Genomic DNA, 20,551 nt, shown 5'->3' on the forward strand with positions numbered 1-20,551 from the left:
AACACTCACTTGTCAGTAGTGTAAAAGTAACGCTTGCCCTCCTAAAGTGAGGTCATGCACCCTGCTGTGACTCCAGATTTAATTTTGCTTGGCCTAAAAGTTGGAGCTACAGTGTCTTCTTGCCAAAATTCTGCAGGCAGTTGAATTTTCTTTTTTTTGAACATTTCCCTTTAGTCATCAAGTCATCAAGAGGTGCAAACAGTAATCGAGTGGATACGAGCAGCACTTTATTTTGGAGGCAGAGCCTTTTGATTGGGTGTGAAGGCTGAGTCTGCAAGTCTTTCCTTTTAATAATTTCCCCTCTAGCAATTGTCTTTTTATATATTGCCCTTTTATATATATTTTTTCATTATGTATTTTTCATTATTAGATATTTATATTCATATTTCATTTTTACAAACGAGAAAGGGTCTCAAGTGGGTCGTCTCCGTTGTCCTGTTTTGGGGTTTGTGTGGTGGAGGTGCAGGTCCGTTTAGAGGCGAGCAGATGAGACGAGCGGTGGAGACTGAGCACATGCCAAGACAGCAGGACTCACAGCCTGCGCCAGCGTCCTCAATGGGATGAAACGCAGTTGCCGCCAAAAAACAAGAAGGAAAAAAAACGTCCTCCCTGTTTGATATCTGCTACAACATGCGACGACAAGTAGCGCCTCTCGTCGCGTTTCGGCCGTTTTTTTTTTTCGTTGACGGGCGTCGCCTCAGACGCGCTGGCGGGACACTCGCAGCTTTGAGCTTTTGGTGAAAATGATATTCCCCCTGCGAGCTTTTGTTGCCTCTCAGTAAGGTGAGGATGACAGGCTTTTTTTTTTTTTTTTTTTTTTTTTTGATGGGGAACCGCACCGACCAGTTCTGGAGGCGCTCTACATTTCACCGGCGGGTCAAAGAAGCTGTGAAGTGGCGCTGCCGCGTACAAAGGCGCCGATACCGAGCGCCCTGGAGGCGGGTGAGGTCAACAGGTGTCACCTGAGCCTCGGCCGATCAGGTTCTCCCAGGACGAGCTCCCCTGGTTCTGAGCGCTTCACCATGCGGCTCTTGTTCAGCCGTCTCGGAGCGCCGGCTAATTTCAGGCTGCTCTCTCAGAGCTCGGCGTGATGAGTTGCGGTGCTCAATGCAGAGAAGTGATGGAGCAGAGACAAAGTCAGCGTCCAGCTCTCTCATATTGCCAACTAACTCTAATCTGGGATTTGAATCACATGGATATGATAGTGTAGAGTCTGTGAGCGTAAATACAATTGATCTCTTCTCTGTTTCGCTCTTACAAACACAAACGCACACACACACACATACGCACACACACACACACACACACACACACACACACACACACCGCATGTAGTGAAAACATCACTTTCTTTTCTTCACTTTCTTAGTTTACATTCAGAATTTCAGAAATGAGTGCATTTTTAAAATCTGATTTCACTATAACTAAAAAACTCTTGGAAGCCTATTGGCAACACAACACCAACCTTTTGCTTATATTCACATAATGGACAACTGTCTCTTATGATCCACCTCAGTTTGCAGTTTGCATTTTAACCTGCACCAGGTTAAAATGCTGTACTGGGACAAATAGACCCTTTAATAATTTCAAGTTTGTTCATTCGTTGGATGAATATTACTTCTGAATTCTGTTTTTTGGTGGTTTATTTGAACAAATGGGAATAATTCTTCCCAGTTTTTCTGCATTCCTACTGTATTTCTTTCAATCTCATTCATGGTCCAGTTGAGAAGACGTGGAACTGCTGTTAGGCTTCAGGAAAGAGAACACGTGTTCCAGGGATAAAATTCTATTTCATCTTACTGGACACATAAAAATCACCCAAACCACCAAATGTCCAAGGATTCAGGTGCTGAACTGACCGCTGCTGCCACCCATGAAGCCAAAACTTTCATTTGTCATCCATCGGTGAAAAAAAAGAAGAAAAAAAAATCTAACCTCCATCCCTCCGAGATCGCGTGAGACGCGCATTGACGAGGGCGTCTCTCGCTCTTCCTCCCCACTGCACACGCATTATGTGTGGCAGCATGTTAGCGGAGCATGACACAGTTCCCCACATAAGGCCAGACTGGTTGTTATTCTTACTGATGGCTGCCTAATGTGTCATGCAGCGATTCCCCGGCTCACTCACTGTTTAGCCGCGCCTGATTACTCTCATAGTTCAGAGGGCTCCAGGGGCCAACGTGGACGAGCCTTTTAAATCGATCCGTCAGAGGCTCTGAAGACGCCCCGAGGAGTCGCCCACTGTAAATCGCAACCCTCGTTCAAAATCTTTTTTTTTTTCCTTCTCCCTTCCCTGATGTCTGTAGCCGTCCGACGGCTCTCTCTTCCCTCTCCGAGGTCACCGTCGTATTTTTTCATGTCAGTAAGCAGGTCAGCGGTGCCGTGGCCCCCCTGGCTCTGCTCCAGCTGGAGAATCCTGCACAAACAGCATCATTTACAGTGTAGCCTGCAACCACTGGGAGGGAGGAGCGCGTGTGTGTGTGTGTGTGTGTGTGTGTGTGTGTGTGTGTGTGTGTGTGTGTGTGTGTGTAGAGGGTGGGGGGTCAGCTGCTCATAGGGAGACGTTCACGTGTCAGAATGCACATTAGCGTTGAAAAGTTTGGCTTCACTGACTCCTCTCTGCAATAAGCTCCATTCTAACCGGTTTTATGATGGCCGCTTATTGCACACTTGATATTCATTCTCTAAAGTCACATCCAGTTAGACTAACAACGCAACAGCTGTCAACCCTTACAAAAGGAAAATTTATGTACCAATATATTATATACATTTGAAATGTATTGTGTAATATTGTATAATTGATAATACATATATTATCCAATATATATATATATGTTTATATATGTATATATATATATACATATATATATATATATGTATATATATATATATATATATATATATATATATATATATATATATGTAATATATTGCAATTTATTGTAAAATACAAATACTAAATCTGATATGATGATGGAAATATATTACCAAATATATTGTATGATATCTTCCAATATATTGCAATATATGTTTCTTCCGTAAGGGAAAGCCATCCCATAATGTGTTCAGCACATCCTGACTGATTTTGCTGCACTAGTAATGTTCTTAGATGCTCGACTAGATTATTTCATGGAGCTGCTTATAATGGAGTTCAGTGCAGAAATGAGTCAGTGACCCCCAAACTTTTCAACACTAGTGTAGATGAACAGAGGAAGCAAAGACTGAGGACGGTGCCGTGAGTTAGTTTATGCTTTCTAGAGACGCTCTAATAATAACAATAACAGTGGTAATATTGCAGCAGATCTGGAATCAGGATGTTAATTAAACATGGAAAAAACCAGGGGGGAAAAACATACTTTAATGAGTCACACACATGGCCCCGGAGGCACAGATGCTCAGGGGAGACTAACAGTCCGTCCCCAGCGAGGTGGGTTACATACAAATCTACTACTGCTAAATATATGTATATATTTTTCCCTTCATGAATGATCTTGTAACACACTTTCACACATCGCCGTGACCCATTTTCCGCACAGCCAGCGGCAGGTAAACAGCCAGCGAAGCGCTCCGATCTCCACGCTGACAGCGAGCTTCCGTCCGCCATGCGCAGGTGTATGCAAACGCACGTTAATACGCAGGGGCGCGCGGCGATGCCGAGGCCGCCCAGTGCGGACGTGAGCATCTGTTGGGCTTCCTGAGACGTCTCGCGCTCCTCGTGCTCCCCTCCAAGCCCGGCGCTCCGACGCTGCCCTAGTTTCCTGCCTCCGCCATATCTATTCACGGCACGCAGAGTATCGGAACGCCCCCCCCCCCCCCCCCACCTCCGCTCCTCTTCCCTCCGCACTGGCTCCGCCTTGTGTTTCTGATTAACCTCATTATTTGCCCAGTGATCTTTGGAAACAGAAAAAAAGAAAAGCCACAGCATTGTTAGAGCGGCTGCTCTTCTCCGCGGCGCTGGCGAGCTCTGTAATCCGGGGTGTGACGGAGAGGCGAGGAGGGTGCGGGTGACCCCGGCTGGCAGGCCGGCCGGCCGGCCATCTTTTTCACTCGCGCTCGCCCACATGATAATGCATGCAGCAAAACATAATCTTCTAAAGTTTCGAGCGGAAAATGCAATAGATTGTGTGGACAGTTCTGCTGGCTGTATAGAAATGACAGAAATCTTCATTTTGCCAGAATTATTATTTCATCATTTGCATATTTCTCGCAAAGAACTTGATACAGAGCGTTTTAGGGTGATCTTGCCCACTGAGTTTTCTTGTACGAGTTTTTTTGGAACTTAAATACAGAAGGCCGTATACATATTTGAAAACTGCCCACTCTTTTGAAATGCCAAAACCTGTAATATTTAAATTTGTCCTTAACTTCTTAAGCTTGTGTCCAAAGAGAAATATGCAGGTGGGAGGATCACTCATTTTCTGACCCTAACCCTGAAAACATTGATAAATTTCCTCCAGTTTGAGCCTTGAGCAGCAATGTATCTCTCTGGCACGTCTCATTGTGGTGTCACAGTCAATTATTAATTCTTATATTCATACAAATGAAGTAAAAAAAAAAAATGCTTCTTATTTTCTCTCTCTCCAGATTTGCAACCAGAGAGCCCAACGGTTTGCTGCTCTACAACGGCCGCTTCAATGAGAAGCATGACTTCATCGCCATGGAAATCATCAACGAACAGATACAGCTCACATTCTCTGCAGGTGGAAGAGAATTTTCTTCTAAAGAAAAGAAAAGAAAAGAAAAAAAGAGATATTTGCAACATCCCAAAAGTTGATTGATGGAGTTGAGTTGATCCTTAATGAAATATTTTCTTCTCTTATTCAGGCGAGACCAAAACAACTGTGTCGCCGTACATTGTTGGAGGGGTCAGCGATGGCCAGTGGCACGTGGTGGAGGTTCACTACTACAACAAGGTACCATCCACCAACACATCTTGCTTTTTTCTTTTGTTTTTTTTTGTTTTTTTTTTTTTGCAGTTTTCCATGCGAGAGAGACTAATGAATTTGAAGCTTCCACACTAACGAGGCTGTTCAAGATTCAAGCGCTTTTGTTGTCATGATGCAAGCATAGCGAGATTTTGAGGAGTTTGAGGGTCTCTTGGGGGGTTCAGTGGACTCTGGGAGAGATTCAAGGCTCAGGTGGGTTCAGGAATGTGAGTCTGAGCTGATTGATTGCTTGATTGCTGACAGGTGGCTTGATTAGAGGTGTGCGAGTGGCAGGTGACTGTGGCTCCGCCCACCTCCAGACAAACACTCGCTGCACTCTGCTGCCTACATAAAGGGTTCCATCCAGTGCACTGTGTGAGATGCGAAGTAACTACATCACGCAACGCCTTATAAACTAGCAGAGTGAGTAAGGCTATTTACTTCACCTCATGTAAGAACTCTAGGGTATAAAAAACATGAAATATGAAAACTTTGACTTTCATAAAATGATTTCCATCTCTGTCCACTTGCCTCGCACAGACATGCTACTCCTGTTATTTTTTTCTGTCTCCCTTACCCTGTTTCCAACTGCATGCTGGGACATTTGCACTGGCGAGTGTATGGTTGTGTGGCCAAGTGACCTCCAGTTGTCCACTACTTGTCGCAATGCACCGTGGGATACATTGAGTGGACTATGTAGTGCATACTAATGTTTGCTACAAAATGGCATATCTCTTATGGGGAGGAGGGAGTTATTTCGGACACTGCCTCTTTCTCTCTGAGACACACACACACACACACACACACACACACACACACACACACACACACACGCACACACACACAGATAGTGGAAAAGATGACAAGCGCAGACTGTATATCCTCAAAAGCAAGGAGGCGGAAGAGTGGAAAAACACGAGGGTCCTGACAACAGTGAAAAACATGAAGGATTTCCTGCTGTGCTTTTGATGATGCTGAAGAGTGGATTTGGGAATAGAAACAGTGGCAGCATGAGGTATCAGACTGCCTCTGTCACCATCAGACTGTCCTGCCCACTTTTTGTTCCTGTCGGTCTTTAAAAAGCAATGTTTGAAGCGTGGCATATTTTTTTTTAGACTTTAATTATTTGCACATAAAAGTATAAAACATCACAAATACATACTAATTGTCTCTCTTGATAGAGAGAAAGGAATGAGAAATGTGCATGTGAGGTTGGAAGCCTGAAAGGTTTTTACAGTGACCTCACCTTGATCCAACACTATTTTAAACAAAGTTAATATTATAATATTAAGATACCTTGTGTGAGGTACAGAGAAAAAAATAAAATGAAATAAAATAAATAAAAATTGAAATACATAAATGATAATAGGAATAATAGCAGAAGTAGTAATGGTAATTATAACATTTTCATAACAACACATAACACTGTGCAAGCTCTCTATTGTTTGACTGCAGCTGCCCTGCAGCCCTGCACAGGAAATGATCAATAACAGATTCCCTTAACTCAGTTTTAAATATGAGACTTGCATTTGTCACACAGTTAACAAACATGGGGCACATGGGGCTGCAACTGGGACAACCACATCCGTCTGGAAGCAGTCTCTCAAAATATTCATATGGGAATAGTCCAATCAAAAGGCTTTCAATGGCTCATTAATGGGTTGGTTTGTTTTCCTGACTGAGGTAATTCAGAGGGCGAGTGGCTTTTGTTGAGTTTGGCTCGGTGTTGCACTCGGTGCTGGTTGTGATTGAAATGACACTGGAGAAGGAGGCAGTTATTATTACTTTACTACTTTTATTACTATTATGAACATATTGTTTTGGTTGTTCGCTATTGAAATTGGCAGCTCCATTCATTTTGGTTCAATGGTTGTTTTTGGTGTAGCCTTGTGTTGAAGAGTGTTTGTTATAGTTATGGTTGAACCTTTTTGTGTGAACTATACAAAGTGGAACAGTTTTTTTTTATTTTAAAGGTCATTGCTTATCAATCATGGCAGCACAACCTGATCAGTTACACACAGGAAATAGAGCGGGGCAAAAATGAGGACAGTTTGGAGTCCCTGTGGGGCCCCGTTGTGCCAAATGTGTCAGCAGGTGATTGGTTGCTCCTCCGCTGCCCAACCGCTGTGTGGCTGGAGGGATTCATGGCAACTGACTTACAGTCGGGTGAAGTGGAGGAGCTGCTGCTGCTGCTGCTGCTGCTGCTGCTGCTGCTGCTGCTGCTGCTGCTGCTCTGCCACCACTGACAGGCCGAGGATCTGGAAGAGAGCCACCACGCCGACTCCACACTGACAGACTCGCACAGCAGGGGTTGGCGAGGGGGCTCAGCTAACCAACGAATGAATGAATGAATGAATGAAAAGCCGAGAGTGGCCTGGTGATGTTCTCTCCTCCCCCCCCCCCCCCCCCCCCCCCCGCCCGACACGCTCAGAACCAACTAAATATGTTTTGATGAAAACATCTGCGTGTAGAAAGCCGGTGGTGGAATGCAGAGCTGCTGCCTCCGCTGCTCCCGACACACATTCTGTCACTTTTCACCCCCATTGAGGAAGTCGCTTTGCATCATAAAGATGTTGCCGGGCAACGCTGCCCCTTCCCCGTTCCCCACATTTTAATTCAGCGCCTATGATAACGTGGCCGTGTCCCATTTTGGCCAGATGAATTGATGAAAGGGGGAAATCTTGTCAACTTTTGGCAGAAAACTGGCCGCCGTGAAGAGCGAAGCCAATTAAAGTCTCATCAGTCTTTTTTTTAATTCTTCCCACAGACCACATGTTATTCTTAAATAATGGCCGTGCCGCTTGTTTGGATTTTTGACCAGCTGATTGGATTGCAATGAAATGAACTCTCTGAATTACAAGTGTGCTGTGGTTTGATCTCACAGCCTGAACTGAAGCCCAGGTTGACTGTTTTCATCAGAGCAGGGTTGTGTTATTTTGTTGTTGTTTGTTGTTGTTTTTTTTAATAAACACCTGAGAGTTATTTCTGCAGCTAATGTAAATTATGGATCATTTTGATGCCTAGGAGTTATTGTGAAGACACAAGAAGCTTTATTTAATCTCTCCATCCTGCTTCATTTGTACTCCACAGTGTCCAATAAGTGAGACCTTGACCACTTCCTGTGTGCTGCTTCCTGTGGCTCCCAGTGGGGTAGTGCAGGGTATGCGGAGTATACACATTTATTTTTCAGTCAGCATTGCATATACCCACTTCTCAATTCCCTCTGATCATCATGCAAGCCAAGTAGTCCGATCTTCTTTCATAGGATGGTGAGGGCATGGCCTGCCCTACTGCGTCTAATCATATATATATATGTATATGTATATATATATATATATACATACATATAATAGTGGCCTACAGTATCTTAGTGAAAATCAGCTGTTCTAGGAGACAGTTTACAATAGAAACTACTGGCCGAGATGAAATACTAGCAGGGTGAGAGAGCGGTTGTCCAATTTCCAGGTGTGGATGGATTAAGAAATAAGTCATAGTTCACTCAAAATGCCTAATTCTGTGGGGCAGTATTGGGGCAGTATTTTATAAATCCTGATTCGCTGAGGTCAAGGAGCAGAAACTAAAGTATCAGACACTGTGCAAAATACTACTGGCTCATTTTTAGGCCAGACTGAATAGAGTCGTCTTAGATGTCGCTGTTTATAAAACAGGGTATTTATCCTTCGCTGAATGGGCTGCTTAAAAAAGGGGGTTGTGGGGGGTGGGCTGTGAATTAAGAGTGTATACCCACTTCTCCAGGGACCACTGCACCACCGGTGGCTCCTCCCCCCACTGAAGGTGTCCCACGGCGGCCCGCTCTGACCCGTCCCTGTCTTCCTGCAGTGGGCGGGGCAGGATGATGCGATGGAGGGGGAGCAGGAGGAGGCGGGGGGGTGGGGGGGTTGGCGGTGGGGATGGGGGAAGGGGGGGGGGGTATTCTAAATTGAAATGTGGCTTTCAGGATGGCGGGGGACTGTGGAGAATGGCAATGACCGTCGCCTTTGTGCTGGGGCTCCGCTTCCCCTTTCGGGACCTTTGGGCAGTGAATGATGCGGCCCCGGGGAGGACGGTGCCTCCGCAGAAAAAGCCGAGCAGCGGAGGAAGGCCAAAGAAAAGCCGGGAGAAGTATTGACTCGGGCTTTGACGGGGGGACGCCGCGCTTCAGGGCCGACCCCTCGCGTTGCCATGGTCCCCCCCCCCTCCCCCACAATCCATCTCACCTCTCCATATTTGTGCCGCCGGGCTGCCGCACCCCGTGGCGTGACAGGGGAACTCATATTCCCATCATCCCCCGGGGCCGGGCCGGGCCGGGCCGGGCTGCGGCAGGCCGGGAGCGGCGCTCAATGTGGCCCTGAGCAAATATGTGCGTTCCAATCAGCGGTGACAGGACGGGGGTTTTGTCCAGGCGAGAGACGCTCTGACAGACGGTCATTATGGGAGAGTCAACAGCCGTGACTGATGACAGCGGAGGTCCAGTGAAGGGAGCGTCCAAGCTGGAGCGCTGCCTGTTTCACAGCGGAGGAGAGGGAAGGAGAGGCGAGCGTGGAAAGAAAAATGCACGTCGGCGTGTTTGCTCGTTTCATCATCCACAAATTTGTAACGGATCTGCATAAAGCGGCAATTAGCGTCCGGGGAGAAGTGGACGCCACCTTCCCACCTTCCCGCGGCTCCGTCCGTTCTCACTTAACATCTCAATGTTTTGAGCTACAAAGTGCAACTTCCTGTGGGAACGGCTCGACACCGGGGGTCCTGTTGTCGGGGGCAGAAAACTTCGCTCAGTCACCTGCGGTGAAGACGGAGGACGGCTCTTGTTAGCATGAGAAAGATTGAAGAACACAAGCTGATTTATGAAGTGGCAGTGAAAAAGACATCTGAATGGTTTGATCTCAACAGGATGAATTAGCGTTAGCTGTGCACAGACATTCGTTGTTCCTCTGATTAGCTTGAAGACAACTCAGCCCAAACACGCAGTCGGGACTTTAGAATTTATTCTCTACTTTTGACGAAGGTCAGAGGTGGGAAGTAACAAAGTATTAATACTTTGTTACTGTACTTCGGTAGATTTTTTTGGTACACTGTACTGTATTCGAGTATTTACTTTTTATTTTTACCCCCTACACTTGTACACAGGTATCTACACTTTCTACTCCTTACATTTGGAAAACATGTTTCTTACTTTGTGTTTTAAAGTCTTTCAAAGATGTGAATTCTGTTAAAAGTAACAAGCTTATTATCATTACAGCTGTTGTTGCTTGAAGTGGAGAATTTTGCACTGTGCTGGTCAAGTTAAACATCGTCAGTACAGAGAAAAATAAAAATGTCGAAAATAACATAGGTTATTATTGAATGTGTAAACATGCATATAACAATGAATGAATTGTTTCAATATTTGCAACAAAAAAAAGTTTTTTACTTTTTACTGAAGTGCATTTCAGAACCTCTATGTTCTTACTTCTGCTTGAGTAAAGGAGTTGAATCCATACTTACACTTCAAGTTTTTCTTTTACTTTTTTTTTTTTTGCACACAATCGTTTGTGTTCTGTTTTTTTTTTTTACACAAGTATCTGTACTTTTACTCAAGTACTTAACACACTAGCGACACACATACTCACACATGCACCAAAGCACCATCATTGTTATTATTTTCTGCACTGTTCAGCATGGTAGCTCTGTTAGCTCGTTTGTACAAGTTAGCATGCTGACTATGTTAGCCTGTTGTTGACCGCATGGTATCCTCAGAGAGGGGTTAGCATTAGCGTGGCTTCACTCCTGGCTGTTGTTTGTGAGCCCTGATGCGTATTTTAAATTAAGCTCATGTGAGTTGAAGGCACTGCACTGCCTGTTGCGTTTGTCTCAGAGACATCCAGGTGCTTTGAACGTCCTCCAGGCTCTGCTCACAAACAGCGTGTCACATCACACAGACACCAGCATCAACAGTGACCAGATTCACTCCGAGACGGAAACATCTCAGAGATTTTTCTTTTTTAGTTTTGTCAGGATATAATTACAGTGCTAGTCCTGCGCATTGACGACCACCCGCAGCTGTTCTGATGAGCGGACCAGACAGCAGCAGAGCAGCAAGGATTCCCAACGTCTATTTTTTGCTTTAACCTCGCGGGGAACCGAGCAGCCAGACAGATAGCACGTGACGCCTGGCGCCCCTTTTTCCAGCCCGCAGCAATTCCTTGCATCATAACCGCACAGGCGGACGAGCTAATTCCTGCTTGAATCATCCCGTCTGCCCAGCTGACGGCCCGGCGGTCCATCCTTTCATTCTCTCCTCCTCTCCTCTCCGCCTCTTCTCCTCTCGTCCTCTTATCTTATCGTCCTCCCCTGCAGGACTGCGGCCGCGACACCAGCTTGAACCCACGGCTCTGAGCCCGGCGTGACCTCAGGGAAGCCGCTGGTTTGAAAACGGGTCGCGACCTTTCATTGACAGGATCATCATTTTCTCCCCCACATGCCCCTCCCCCTTTTGTTGCCCCCCTATTGATTTCCTCAGACAAAGAAGGGGAGCCTTTGTTGACAGTGACAATGCAGAGAGCAACCTCTCCCCGTGTGTGTGTGTGTGTGTGTGTGTGTGTTTGCCAGTTGCTGCCATTAAGGGCTCAGAGTATAATGCAGTTTTAATCTGCATACAGTTGAGGACACGCTGCGACTCTCCTAAGACCCTGTTCGGGTTACTGTATTAATCCCTTGTTAAATGGAGCAGAATTAATTGTGATATTGTTTTGTCCACTTGAAAACTGCTGTGTGACCAAAACACTTTGCCGTCTTAGCGATAGTCCAGCACAACAGTTTTGTTGTTGTCGTTGTCGTTGTTGTTTTGTTTGTTTGCAATCTTTACTCTTACACACTTCTTATGGAACACCAAGTAATTAACACTCAACAGCCTGGCTTTTCTCCTCATCAAGTCGTGCTTGTTTAAATGCGGGTGCACTAATTTGCTCTTGTGGAAAAATGAATTTATTGAAAACGGGAATAAATGTGGCCGTTATAGTTTGGATGCTTTTAGTCTTCTCGCTGTTTGGACGGCGCCCCCCTCAGAGAGAAAAGGAAGGTGCCGCCTGATTTGTCTTGACACTGATGACTCCCTCTTTCTCCCCTCCCCCCCGAACAGCCCATCCTGAACCAGGCCGGCCTGCCGCAGGGACCCTCGGACCAGAAGGTCGTCATAGTGACGGTGGACAACTGCGACACCTCCGTGGCCCTGCGATTTGGTCACATGATCGGAAACTACACCTGCTCGGCTCAGGGCAGCCAATCGGGGTCCAAGAAGTAAGTTCGGCTTGGTGGTTCAGTGTGGCGTCCAAACGTGGAAGACTTCTCGCTGCTGCTCGTCTTCCTCTCGTTTGCATATCGCCACTCCTCTATTGACTCTGCTAATTAGCTTTTTTTTTTTTTTTCAGCCAGCTCATTAACAGAGAGAGTGAACTTGTTTTGAAACCTCTCCAAGGCATCATCCCTCTTTTCCTTTATGCGAGTGCTTTTCCTTTTCCTGTTGTGCTCCCCGGGGAGGCTTGAAAAGAAAAGCAAAACTGCCTCTGTGATAAATTTTTCATGTCCCTCCACCTCCCCGAACCCCCCCCCCCCCCCCTGCATCCGCCCCTTAATGTTGATGATGCAAAAGAGGAGCAAACCGAGACGCACGTTGTTCCTTCTCCTCTCAGATCCCTGGACCTGACGGGGCCGCTGCTCCTCGGAGGCGTCCCCAAACTCCCGGAGGACTTTCCCATCCGCAACCGGCAGTTCGTGGGCTGCATGAGGAACCTGCGTGTGGACAGCCAGCACGTAGACATGGCCGGCTTCATCGCCAACAACGGCACCCTGCCAGGTGTGTACTGACCGCAGTCCGTCCCTGACCTGGTGCGGGGGCTTTATTTTTGGCACCGTTTATCTCCTCAAAGAGCTGGAAAAAAAACTGGAGAGCGGAATAGGAAAGAGACAGAAGTGTAATCGTAGGCACGATGAAGGCATTATATGCTACACCAGTGGTTTTTCACCACCAGGGGGCGCTAGTGAGGGGTGCCGAAAATTGTAGAGAAGATGAGAAAAAAAATAGATAAATTAATTATAAAATCGAATCATCATTTCATTATTATCAATAATCAATCAATTAGAATCTATGATAGGTTTACGCCTCTGACCCAGATAGTAAACAAATGAACGGCTTTCCAACAAAGATCCTGAAGGAACAGACAGGCAGCCCAGCTGTGGACGACACTGAAGTAAGACAATATGAGGCAGCATAAAACAGCAGGACAGAAAAATGGCCATGATTTTTCTGAAACAAAGATTGAATCGCAAATAAAAGAAAAGAAAAAAAAAAACACATTCTAAATGTTGATTAAGTTTCTTTACATGTTTTGTCACATTGCCTGTAAAGTTTACAAAAGGGCTTCCCCGGCCAGAAGCTAATGCTGTATTGGGTCCCCACTGCGTTTCGCTGCACTGCCTCTTGACTGGGTTCTTTTCCCCTCTCCCCGCACGCATCCCAGGATGCTCGGCCAAAAGGCACTTCTGCAACACCAACCCGTGCCTGAACGGAGGCACCTGCGTCAACCTGTGGGGCTCCTTCAGCTGCGACTGTCCACTGGGGTTTGGAGGGAAGAGCTGTGAGAGAGGTAAGCGGCTCACACGTGGCAAACTGAGAACCAAGGAAACGTGCAGTCGGCACACGAGACCTGAAGCAGGTTGATCCCCCTTCGTCCCCACCCCCCCCACATAACTGAGACTACTTCCGAGTATAAAGTTGCCGTTCAAGAGGTCACGATAAGAAAAGGCGCGACTCTCCGGGAGGTCTGCGAAATAACGGAAGGGGAGGCAATCGCGTGCCGTGAATGGCAACACCGGACTCACATTCACACAATCATATCGGATGTGAGGGTCTCGCTGCTGCTCTCAGACTTCTCAAGACACACAGTACGCGTCCCAACGTTTGTGTCCCGCTGTTCTCCTGTGTCTTGTTTTCGTCGCACCTGATCCTCGCCAGCTGCTGCCGGGGCTGATTTATGGTGCGGGGCAATCCGAGAAGAGACAGCAAAACAAGCGCACCTGTGGCTCTTTGCTTCAAGTACAAAGACCCGACGGGCTTTTTTTTTTTCAAATGAGAGCTCCCGTTAGTGCAGCGTAGTGAAATAAATACAGGCTGCATTGAGGTGCAATGAGTGTGAATTCATACTGTAGAGGATCATTATTGATAGTTTACAAAGCTAAAAGCATAAGTTGGATGTTTATTCTGCTTGATTATAGTTGAGTTGGTGATTTATTTCTAATTCTAATGTCTGAATAATTTGCTTTTCTTGCTCTCTTGCGTTGGCAGTTGCATGAACGTATGCAGAACTGTTATAAATGTTCACTCCTGGAACATCTTGATCTGGGTTTTTTTTACCTTTTCAGACCATTTGTTGACAACATTGATGAGAAAATGTTTGGTTTTTTTTACCTCATTACTGCTCCATCTTCATTGAATGTAAAGCCAAAGCCTCTACAGTGTGATTACCAGCGGCTGCTTGTGTGGAGGAGGTAGAGAGCCGGGCCTTCGCCGCGCTTAATGGACTCAAATTGCAGCTCAAGCTGCGCCGCAGCCGACAGCGGCGGCCACAGCGCGTCGTGTTTATTCACCGGCTCTAATCAATCATTTCGATCGGGTGCACTTTGTGCGGAGATGATGGCGCGGCGAGATGCAAACGCGTCGGGCCGAGTGTGGCTGTGTGCGGGAGACTCGGAGGAGCCTCCCTCTGACTCATGAACCATACGAGTGAGATGCATTTGGAATGATTAGAGGTTGTAATTACTGGCTGCGGAGCGAAAGACGTTTGATGTGTCTCACAAAGCTTCCCAGAGTCAAAGTCTGCCTCCTTCACTTGGAAGGAGGCAGACTTTTTTATTTCCTTTTTTATTCTTTATTCTTTTTTTTTTTTTGTTCTTGTCCCTTTTTTTTTTTGTATCGTGACTAATTGCACCGTGGTTTCATCCTGCAGTGCATCTCCGATGTACTGTATGAATGACAATAAGGAGGCTGAATTTGAATATATGATGACAATTGCATGGCATTCCTACAACAGAGGAGGGGGCTAATCATGTATTAGCTTCACAGGTTTACCCTTGTATCACAGCTTATCTCCGTCTTATCAGTCCAGGTTCTGCTCCGTGTGGCTGATGATGAGAGCTCTGTCAGATCCGTCCAATTCTTTCTTTTGAATTTTTCTTCCCCTGAATTCAAACATCTCTCCGTCCGACTTGCTCCGCAGTCATGGCCAGCCCGCAGCGTTTTGTGGGCAGCAGCATGCTGCAGTGGAACAACATGGTGGCGGCGGCGGGCGTGTCCGTCCCCTGGCACGTGGAGCTGATGTTCCGCACCCGCCAGGCCACGGCCACGCTGCTGCACATCTCCTCCAGCCTGCAGCACAACCTCACCCTGCAGGTGAGCCCAGCACACACACACACACACACACACACACACACTCACACATGCACACATACGCAACACATGAAGTTGCTCACCATACGTCGAAAAAGTTCTTGACTTCCGCATTAATGGGCCCATAGAGCGTTCACAGTAGTGTCACCTCCCATCATGCCTCTGTAACTCACATGATCTATTTGGCCAATCAGCACGATTCTGGAGAACGTCACCTACAGACCCGTCAGAACGAGCTGAGACGCAGCAGCACGTACGACGTCGTGACGTCACGCTGGGAATGAATTATTTTCTGCTGATTTTCTGGCCTTTATCATTTTTTTAAATGACTGAAAGACCAGAACTGAAAAATCGACAACAGAAAGATTTGCTATCACATATATATAAGCATATTTAGTATTGAGAGTAGCAAAGCTTTTCAAGTTTTTCTCTCTAACTTACATACATTTCAGAACCTGTACTTTCTTACTTTGACTTGAGTTTTTTTTTTTTAACACACAATTATGTTTTTCTGTACTTTTACTTTACAAAATGTGAATACTTCTGCCCCCTCTGCTCTTACCAAAACACATTTTAGACCGTTCAAGGTTCAATATGATTCCTTTCATCTTCCTCAAGTAAAAACAATCACCTGACTTTTAGGTTTCAGGGTTAGGGTTGGCTCGGTTGGCGCCACCCGTTGGCCAGGACAGTTGCAGCAGAGAGCCCCCAAAAAAAGTCTGTCTGAGTTTGAGCTGCTCGAACGAGATCGTAGCGGTGTAACATCCGCGGCGTGCTCAGCAGGGTCTGGCCTTTTCGTGAACCCGTCCAGACTGACATCCTGCCATGTTTTTGTGCTGTTCTTTCCTCTGGTCCACCTGCTCTTTCTCACCTGCTGCCTCCCCCCCCCCACCCCCACCTCTGCAGCTGCGTGGCGGCAGCGTGCTGATGGGGCTGCACAGAGGAGAAGACTCGACTCTGTCCCGCGTGGAGGAGGTGCTGGTCAACGACGGCGAGTGGCACCACCTGCAGCTGGACATCAGCAGCCTGGGCGGAGCGGCCAGCCTGCACAAGGCCGTGCTGTCTCTGGATCAGGGGCTCTACCTGGTGAGTCACGGCGTCCCGGGGAGTGACGGGGGGGGGGGGGGCTGCGAGTTCGTCATCAGTTTGGTCTCCTGCTCGTTTTACCAGCTGCGTCACTGCTGCATATCTCTTCAAGGCCAGCATGGAGGTCGACGGGCAGCTGCGAGACTCCAAGATGAAGACTGTGAGCGCCGGTGGCGTGGCAAGGACCGATGGGAAGATTCAGCATGGCTTTCGCGGCTGCATACAGGTTCGGCCCCTCACTGGGACTGGCTCATGCCTGCGTGTGCACTTGTTGTTGAAGAAGAAAACAAGAAAGATGGGATGTGGAGAAAATTGGGAGAGAAGCATTTATTATTATAACAAGAGGGCGACACGGTGGCGCAGTGGTTAGCGCTGCCGCCTCACAGCAAGAAGGTCTTGGGTTCAATCCTGGGGTCTCCTGGGACCTTTCTGTGTGGAGTTTGCATGTTCTCCCTGTGTCTGCGTGGGTTCCCTCCGGGTTCTCCAGCTTCCTCCCACACTCCAACAACACGCATGCCAGGTCAATTGAACATTCTAAATTGTCTGTAGGTGTGCATGTGAGTGTGAATGGTTGTTTGTCTCTATGTGGCCCTGCGATGAACTGGCCACTTGTCCAGGGTGTCACCCTGCCTTCGCCCTATGACAGCTGGGATAGGCTCCAGCAGACCCCTTTGACCTTGAGTGCAGGAGGAAGCGAGTATTGAAAATAGATGGATGGATGAATTATAGTGATGTCATGATGGCACTCAAGGTGAAGAAAAATATATAATGCATTGATGTGGTGCGTTCACTTGCTGTGTTTGAAGAACAGGAAAAACAATTCATGTTTCCTGCGTTTGCGTCGCGATTGCATCCGCAGCATTTGCACAAGCTGTGTTGTGCTCCAGCGAATTTTTACCATGTTTGTTTGTTTGCTTGTTTTGTTGCTGTGCTTGGCCGCAGGGCCTGCGTGTGGGCGGGCCTCTGAGTCTGGCGCAGGCCAGGAAGGTGAACGTGGAGCAGGGCTGCAGCGTTCCCGACCCCTGCGGCTCCAACCCCTGTCCTGTCAACAGCTACTGCAGCGACAACTGGGACAGCTACTCCTGCACCTGCCTGGCTGGTCAGTCCGCTCACATCACCCAAACACAAACCCAAAGAATTCAAACATTTACGTACAGCGGAAAATGATTAATCATCAGTTCCATCCGAGGCTTGCAACAGTTTGATGGGGAGAACCAACGTTTCTGTTGGACAGGGTCAGAGGTGGCAAAAGTATTCACATTCTGTACTGCAGTAAAAGTAGGGATACTTTAAAAAAAAAGTAATGATTTATTTATTTATTTACTTTAAAGGGACAGTGCGTGCATACATGCATACAGAATTACCCAAAGGTTGCTGTCCATCTGCAGTCCCTGGCAGGTCAGAAGAAATAACAATACAATGACAAATACAAACAAATGAAAAATAAAAAAAATTAACAAAACGATAAAAGAATTGGACAACTGACACCGACAAAGTAACAAAGAAGACCAAGCGGACATAAAAACGCTGATAGATCTGGGTTTCAACTCCTTTACTCAAGGAAAAGTAAGTCAGGTTCTGAAATGCGCTGAAGTAAAAAGTGTGTTGTTGTTTTTTTTTTTTACAAAAATACTCATCAATAAAACAAAACATTTGTTAATTTGCTCAAAAAATGTTGTTTGTTTTTAACAGCTTATGTACTCTCAATGCTACAGGTCTTTTTCAACTGCAGCACACCCAAACTGCTCTCAGTAATAGTTCTGACCAGTGAGTCATTATTGGATGTTGATAGCATTAATATCAATAACCAATTTATAACAGTGACCCCAAAGCCAAAGGACTCTAAAATAATCTCCATCCATAATATGTTCCACCTTTTTATTGAACTACACAAACAGAATAGTTCAAATAGCTCCACTTCACGCAACCTCTATAGTAAAAAAATAAATGACTTGATCTTTTTAACACAGTAGTAGTAGATAATACAGATATTTGTGTGCAAATACAGGGAGTGAAGGTAAAAAGTTGTCCAAAAAAAAAAAACAAATACTCAAGTAAATTGCAGATACCAGAGAAAATCAATGTAAGTACTGTAACAAAGTATTTTTACGTTGTTACCTCTTTCCCCTGGACAGGATACTACGGCACCAACTGCACTGATGCGTGCTCGCTCAAGCCTTGCGAGCACGAGTCGACGTGCACCAGGAAGCTGAGCTCCGCGCGCGGCTACACCTGCGACTGTCCCAGGAACTTCTTCGGCCACTACTGCGAGAAAAAGTATTTTTGCCACCATCCTGTCCAACTTCACTATTACGTTGAAGATTACTGCTTTGTGTGATCTTTGAGCCATCAGTGAGTGAAATTTAAAGCTGTGTGTGTGTGTGTGTGTTACCAGGACTGACCTTCCGTGCCCCAGAGGTCGTTGGGGTCACAAGACGTGCGGCCCATGTGACTGTCAGACAGAGAAGGGCTTCGACTTTGACTGCAACAAGACCAACGGCGAGTGTCGGTGCAAGGTGAGAGCAGAGGTCATGTGATCGTCCGAGTTGGCCAATCGACCCGGAGCCATTGTTCTAAACAGGGCAGGGCAAACCTTCTGACCAGTTTGACAGAAGGGCCGGAGCAGCAGCAGATGGATGGAGTGTTTTGGTGACCCGCCTCATAGAAGAAAAAAATATATCATGGGATATGTAGACAACATGTGGTTTAATGTCTATTGAAAATCAACAAAAGCAAAGTTACAGCCCCACGGCATTTAGCTCTTTATTGAAATGACTCTAAAAACATTGGAAAAAATGGATGAAATACAACTATTTTATGACTCACTATTAATTCCTTTTTTCAAGTTTGGCGGGCCAGATTAAAAAGCTTAACGGGCTGCTCATGGCCCCCCCGGCCGTAGTTTGCCCATGCCCGTTCTAAACTGTCATGCAGCTGCTTCCCCCTTCCGACCAACATATCTGAGCGACGACCTAGCCGCCCTAGCCACATGATGCAGGGAACATTTTACAGCTGAGAATGATCAGGTATTTGTTGGAAAAAGGTCAAAATATGAAGATGATGGTCAACAAAAAAAAAGCCTAAAAAATCTTGGTTTGTTGACGTAAAACCAAAATGCTACCTAACGTGAAGCAACAGTCATGATTTTTATAGAGCTGTGTTTTGCAAGGTGGTGCAACACGACACGAATCCACCCTTTACTTCTTCTTGGTCTCACTACTGGAAAGCACTGTGCGATGGCCTCCTGCCGCCTCGTTTTTTTGCTCTTCTCAGTGTGATGGAGGTAGAAAACAAACAGTGTTTTTTTTTGGAGATGGCATTAAACATAGGGCTAAAAAGTACTATTTTTCAAGAGATATATAGTTTTGTTTGTATAATGTACTCTGCACATCTGCATTGACAATGCCAAGGTTGAATATAATAACAAAATGTCCTTTTCGCTTTTTTCTGATTTTGCAGTGTTAAACCTAATATGGTAATTTTAGCTTGTCGCGTTCCGTCCTTGTCCTGGTCTTCTCATTAACATAGTGTCAAAAACAGATGAGCGTATCAGACTGAAAGCGCTGGTGTTGCAGCTGATCTGCCCGAAGGCTGCTGCTGTCGGGGGCCGCCTGGGCCTGGACGCTCCGGGGCGGAGGACGTCTCATTAGGGGATGGCGGTGGTGCTGTGGGGGGCGGAGGAGGGGCTGAGAACCTCTGCCCGTAGCAGATGTTGTTGAATAAGCAGCTGCGGCTTGTCACAGCCATCAGGTGGAAGTGTGTGTATGTGTGTAGACAGAGAGAGACGGAGAGATAGAGAGATGAAAATGAAAATGAGCGCTCTCTCTCTCTCTGCCCCGACGTGGTCACCAGGACAACCACTACCGCCCCGAGGGCAGCGGCACCTGCCTGCTGTGCGACTGCTACCCGGTGGGCTCCTTCTCCAGGGCGTGCGAGCGGGAGAGCGGCCAGTGCCAGTGCAAACCCGGCGTGATCGGGCGCCAGTGCGACCGCTGCGACAACCCCTTCGCCGAGGTGTCGCCCAACGGCTGCGAAGGTAGGAGGGTGTTTGCTTCTTTTTTTTTTCTTTCTTTCTGCATCTTTGGCTTCTCGTAGCGGGATTTGGGCTTAGCCTGACTGA

At 46.6% G+C, this 20,551-nt stretch overlaps 1 protein-coding gene across 1 annotated transcript in view; it reads left to right on the forward strand.

Moving 5' to 3' along the window:
- celsr2 (cadherin, EGF LAG seven-pass G-type receptor 2) overlaps positions 1-20,551 on the forward strand; it is a 71,738-nt gene that overhangs the window by 35,962 nt on the left and 15,225 nt on the right. Inside the window, exons 4-15 of the mRNA XM_076037090.1 lie at positions 4,585-4,700; positions 4,825-4,913; positions 12,043-12,200; positions 12,593-12,756; positions 13,421-13,546; positions 15,176-15,348; positions 16,252-16,431; positions 16,544-16,657; positions 17,374-17,530; positions 18,567-18,708; positions 18,827-18,947; positions 20,284-20,467. Of these exons, the coding sequence (XP_075893205.1) occupies positions 4,585-4,700; positions 4,825-4,913; positions 12,043-12,200; positions 12,593-12,756; positions 13,421-13,546; positions 15,176-15,348; positions 16,252-16,431; positions 16,544-16,657; positions 17,374-17,530; positions 18,567-18,708; positions 18,827-18,947; positions 20,284-20,467 (1,724 nt within the window). The remainder of the gene's footprint in view (positions 1-4,584; positions 4,701-4,824; positions 4,914-12,042; positions 12,201-12,592; positions 12,757-13,420; positions 13,547-15,175; positions 15,349-16,251; positions 16,432-16,543; positions 16,658-17,373; positions 17,531-18,566; positions 18,709-18,826; positions 18,948-20,283; positions 20,468-20,551) is intronic.

Source organism: Nelusetta ayraudi, unplaced genomic scaffold (genome assembly GCF_046127955.1).
Source record: "Nelusetta ayraudi isolate G7.1 ecotype Tasmania unplaced genomic scaffold, CSIRO-AGI_Nayr_v1 ptg000050l, whole genome shotgun sequence".
Taxonomy (NCBI): domain Eukaryota; kingdom Metazoa; phylum Chordata; class Actinopteri; order Tetraodontiformes; family Monacanthidae; genus Nelusetta; species Nelusetta ayraudi.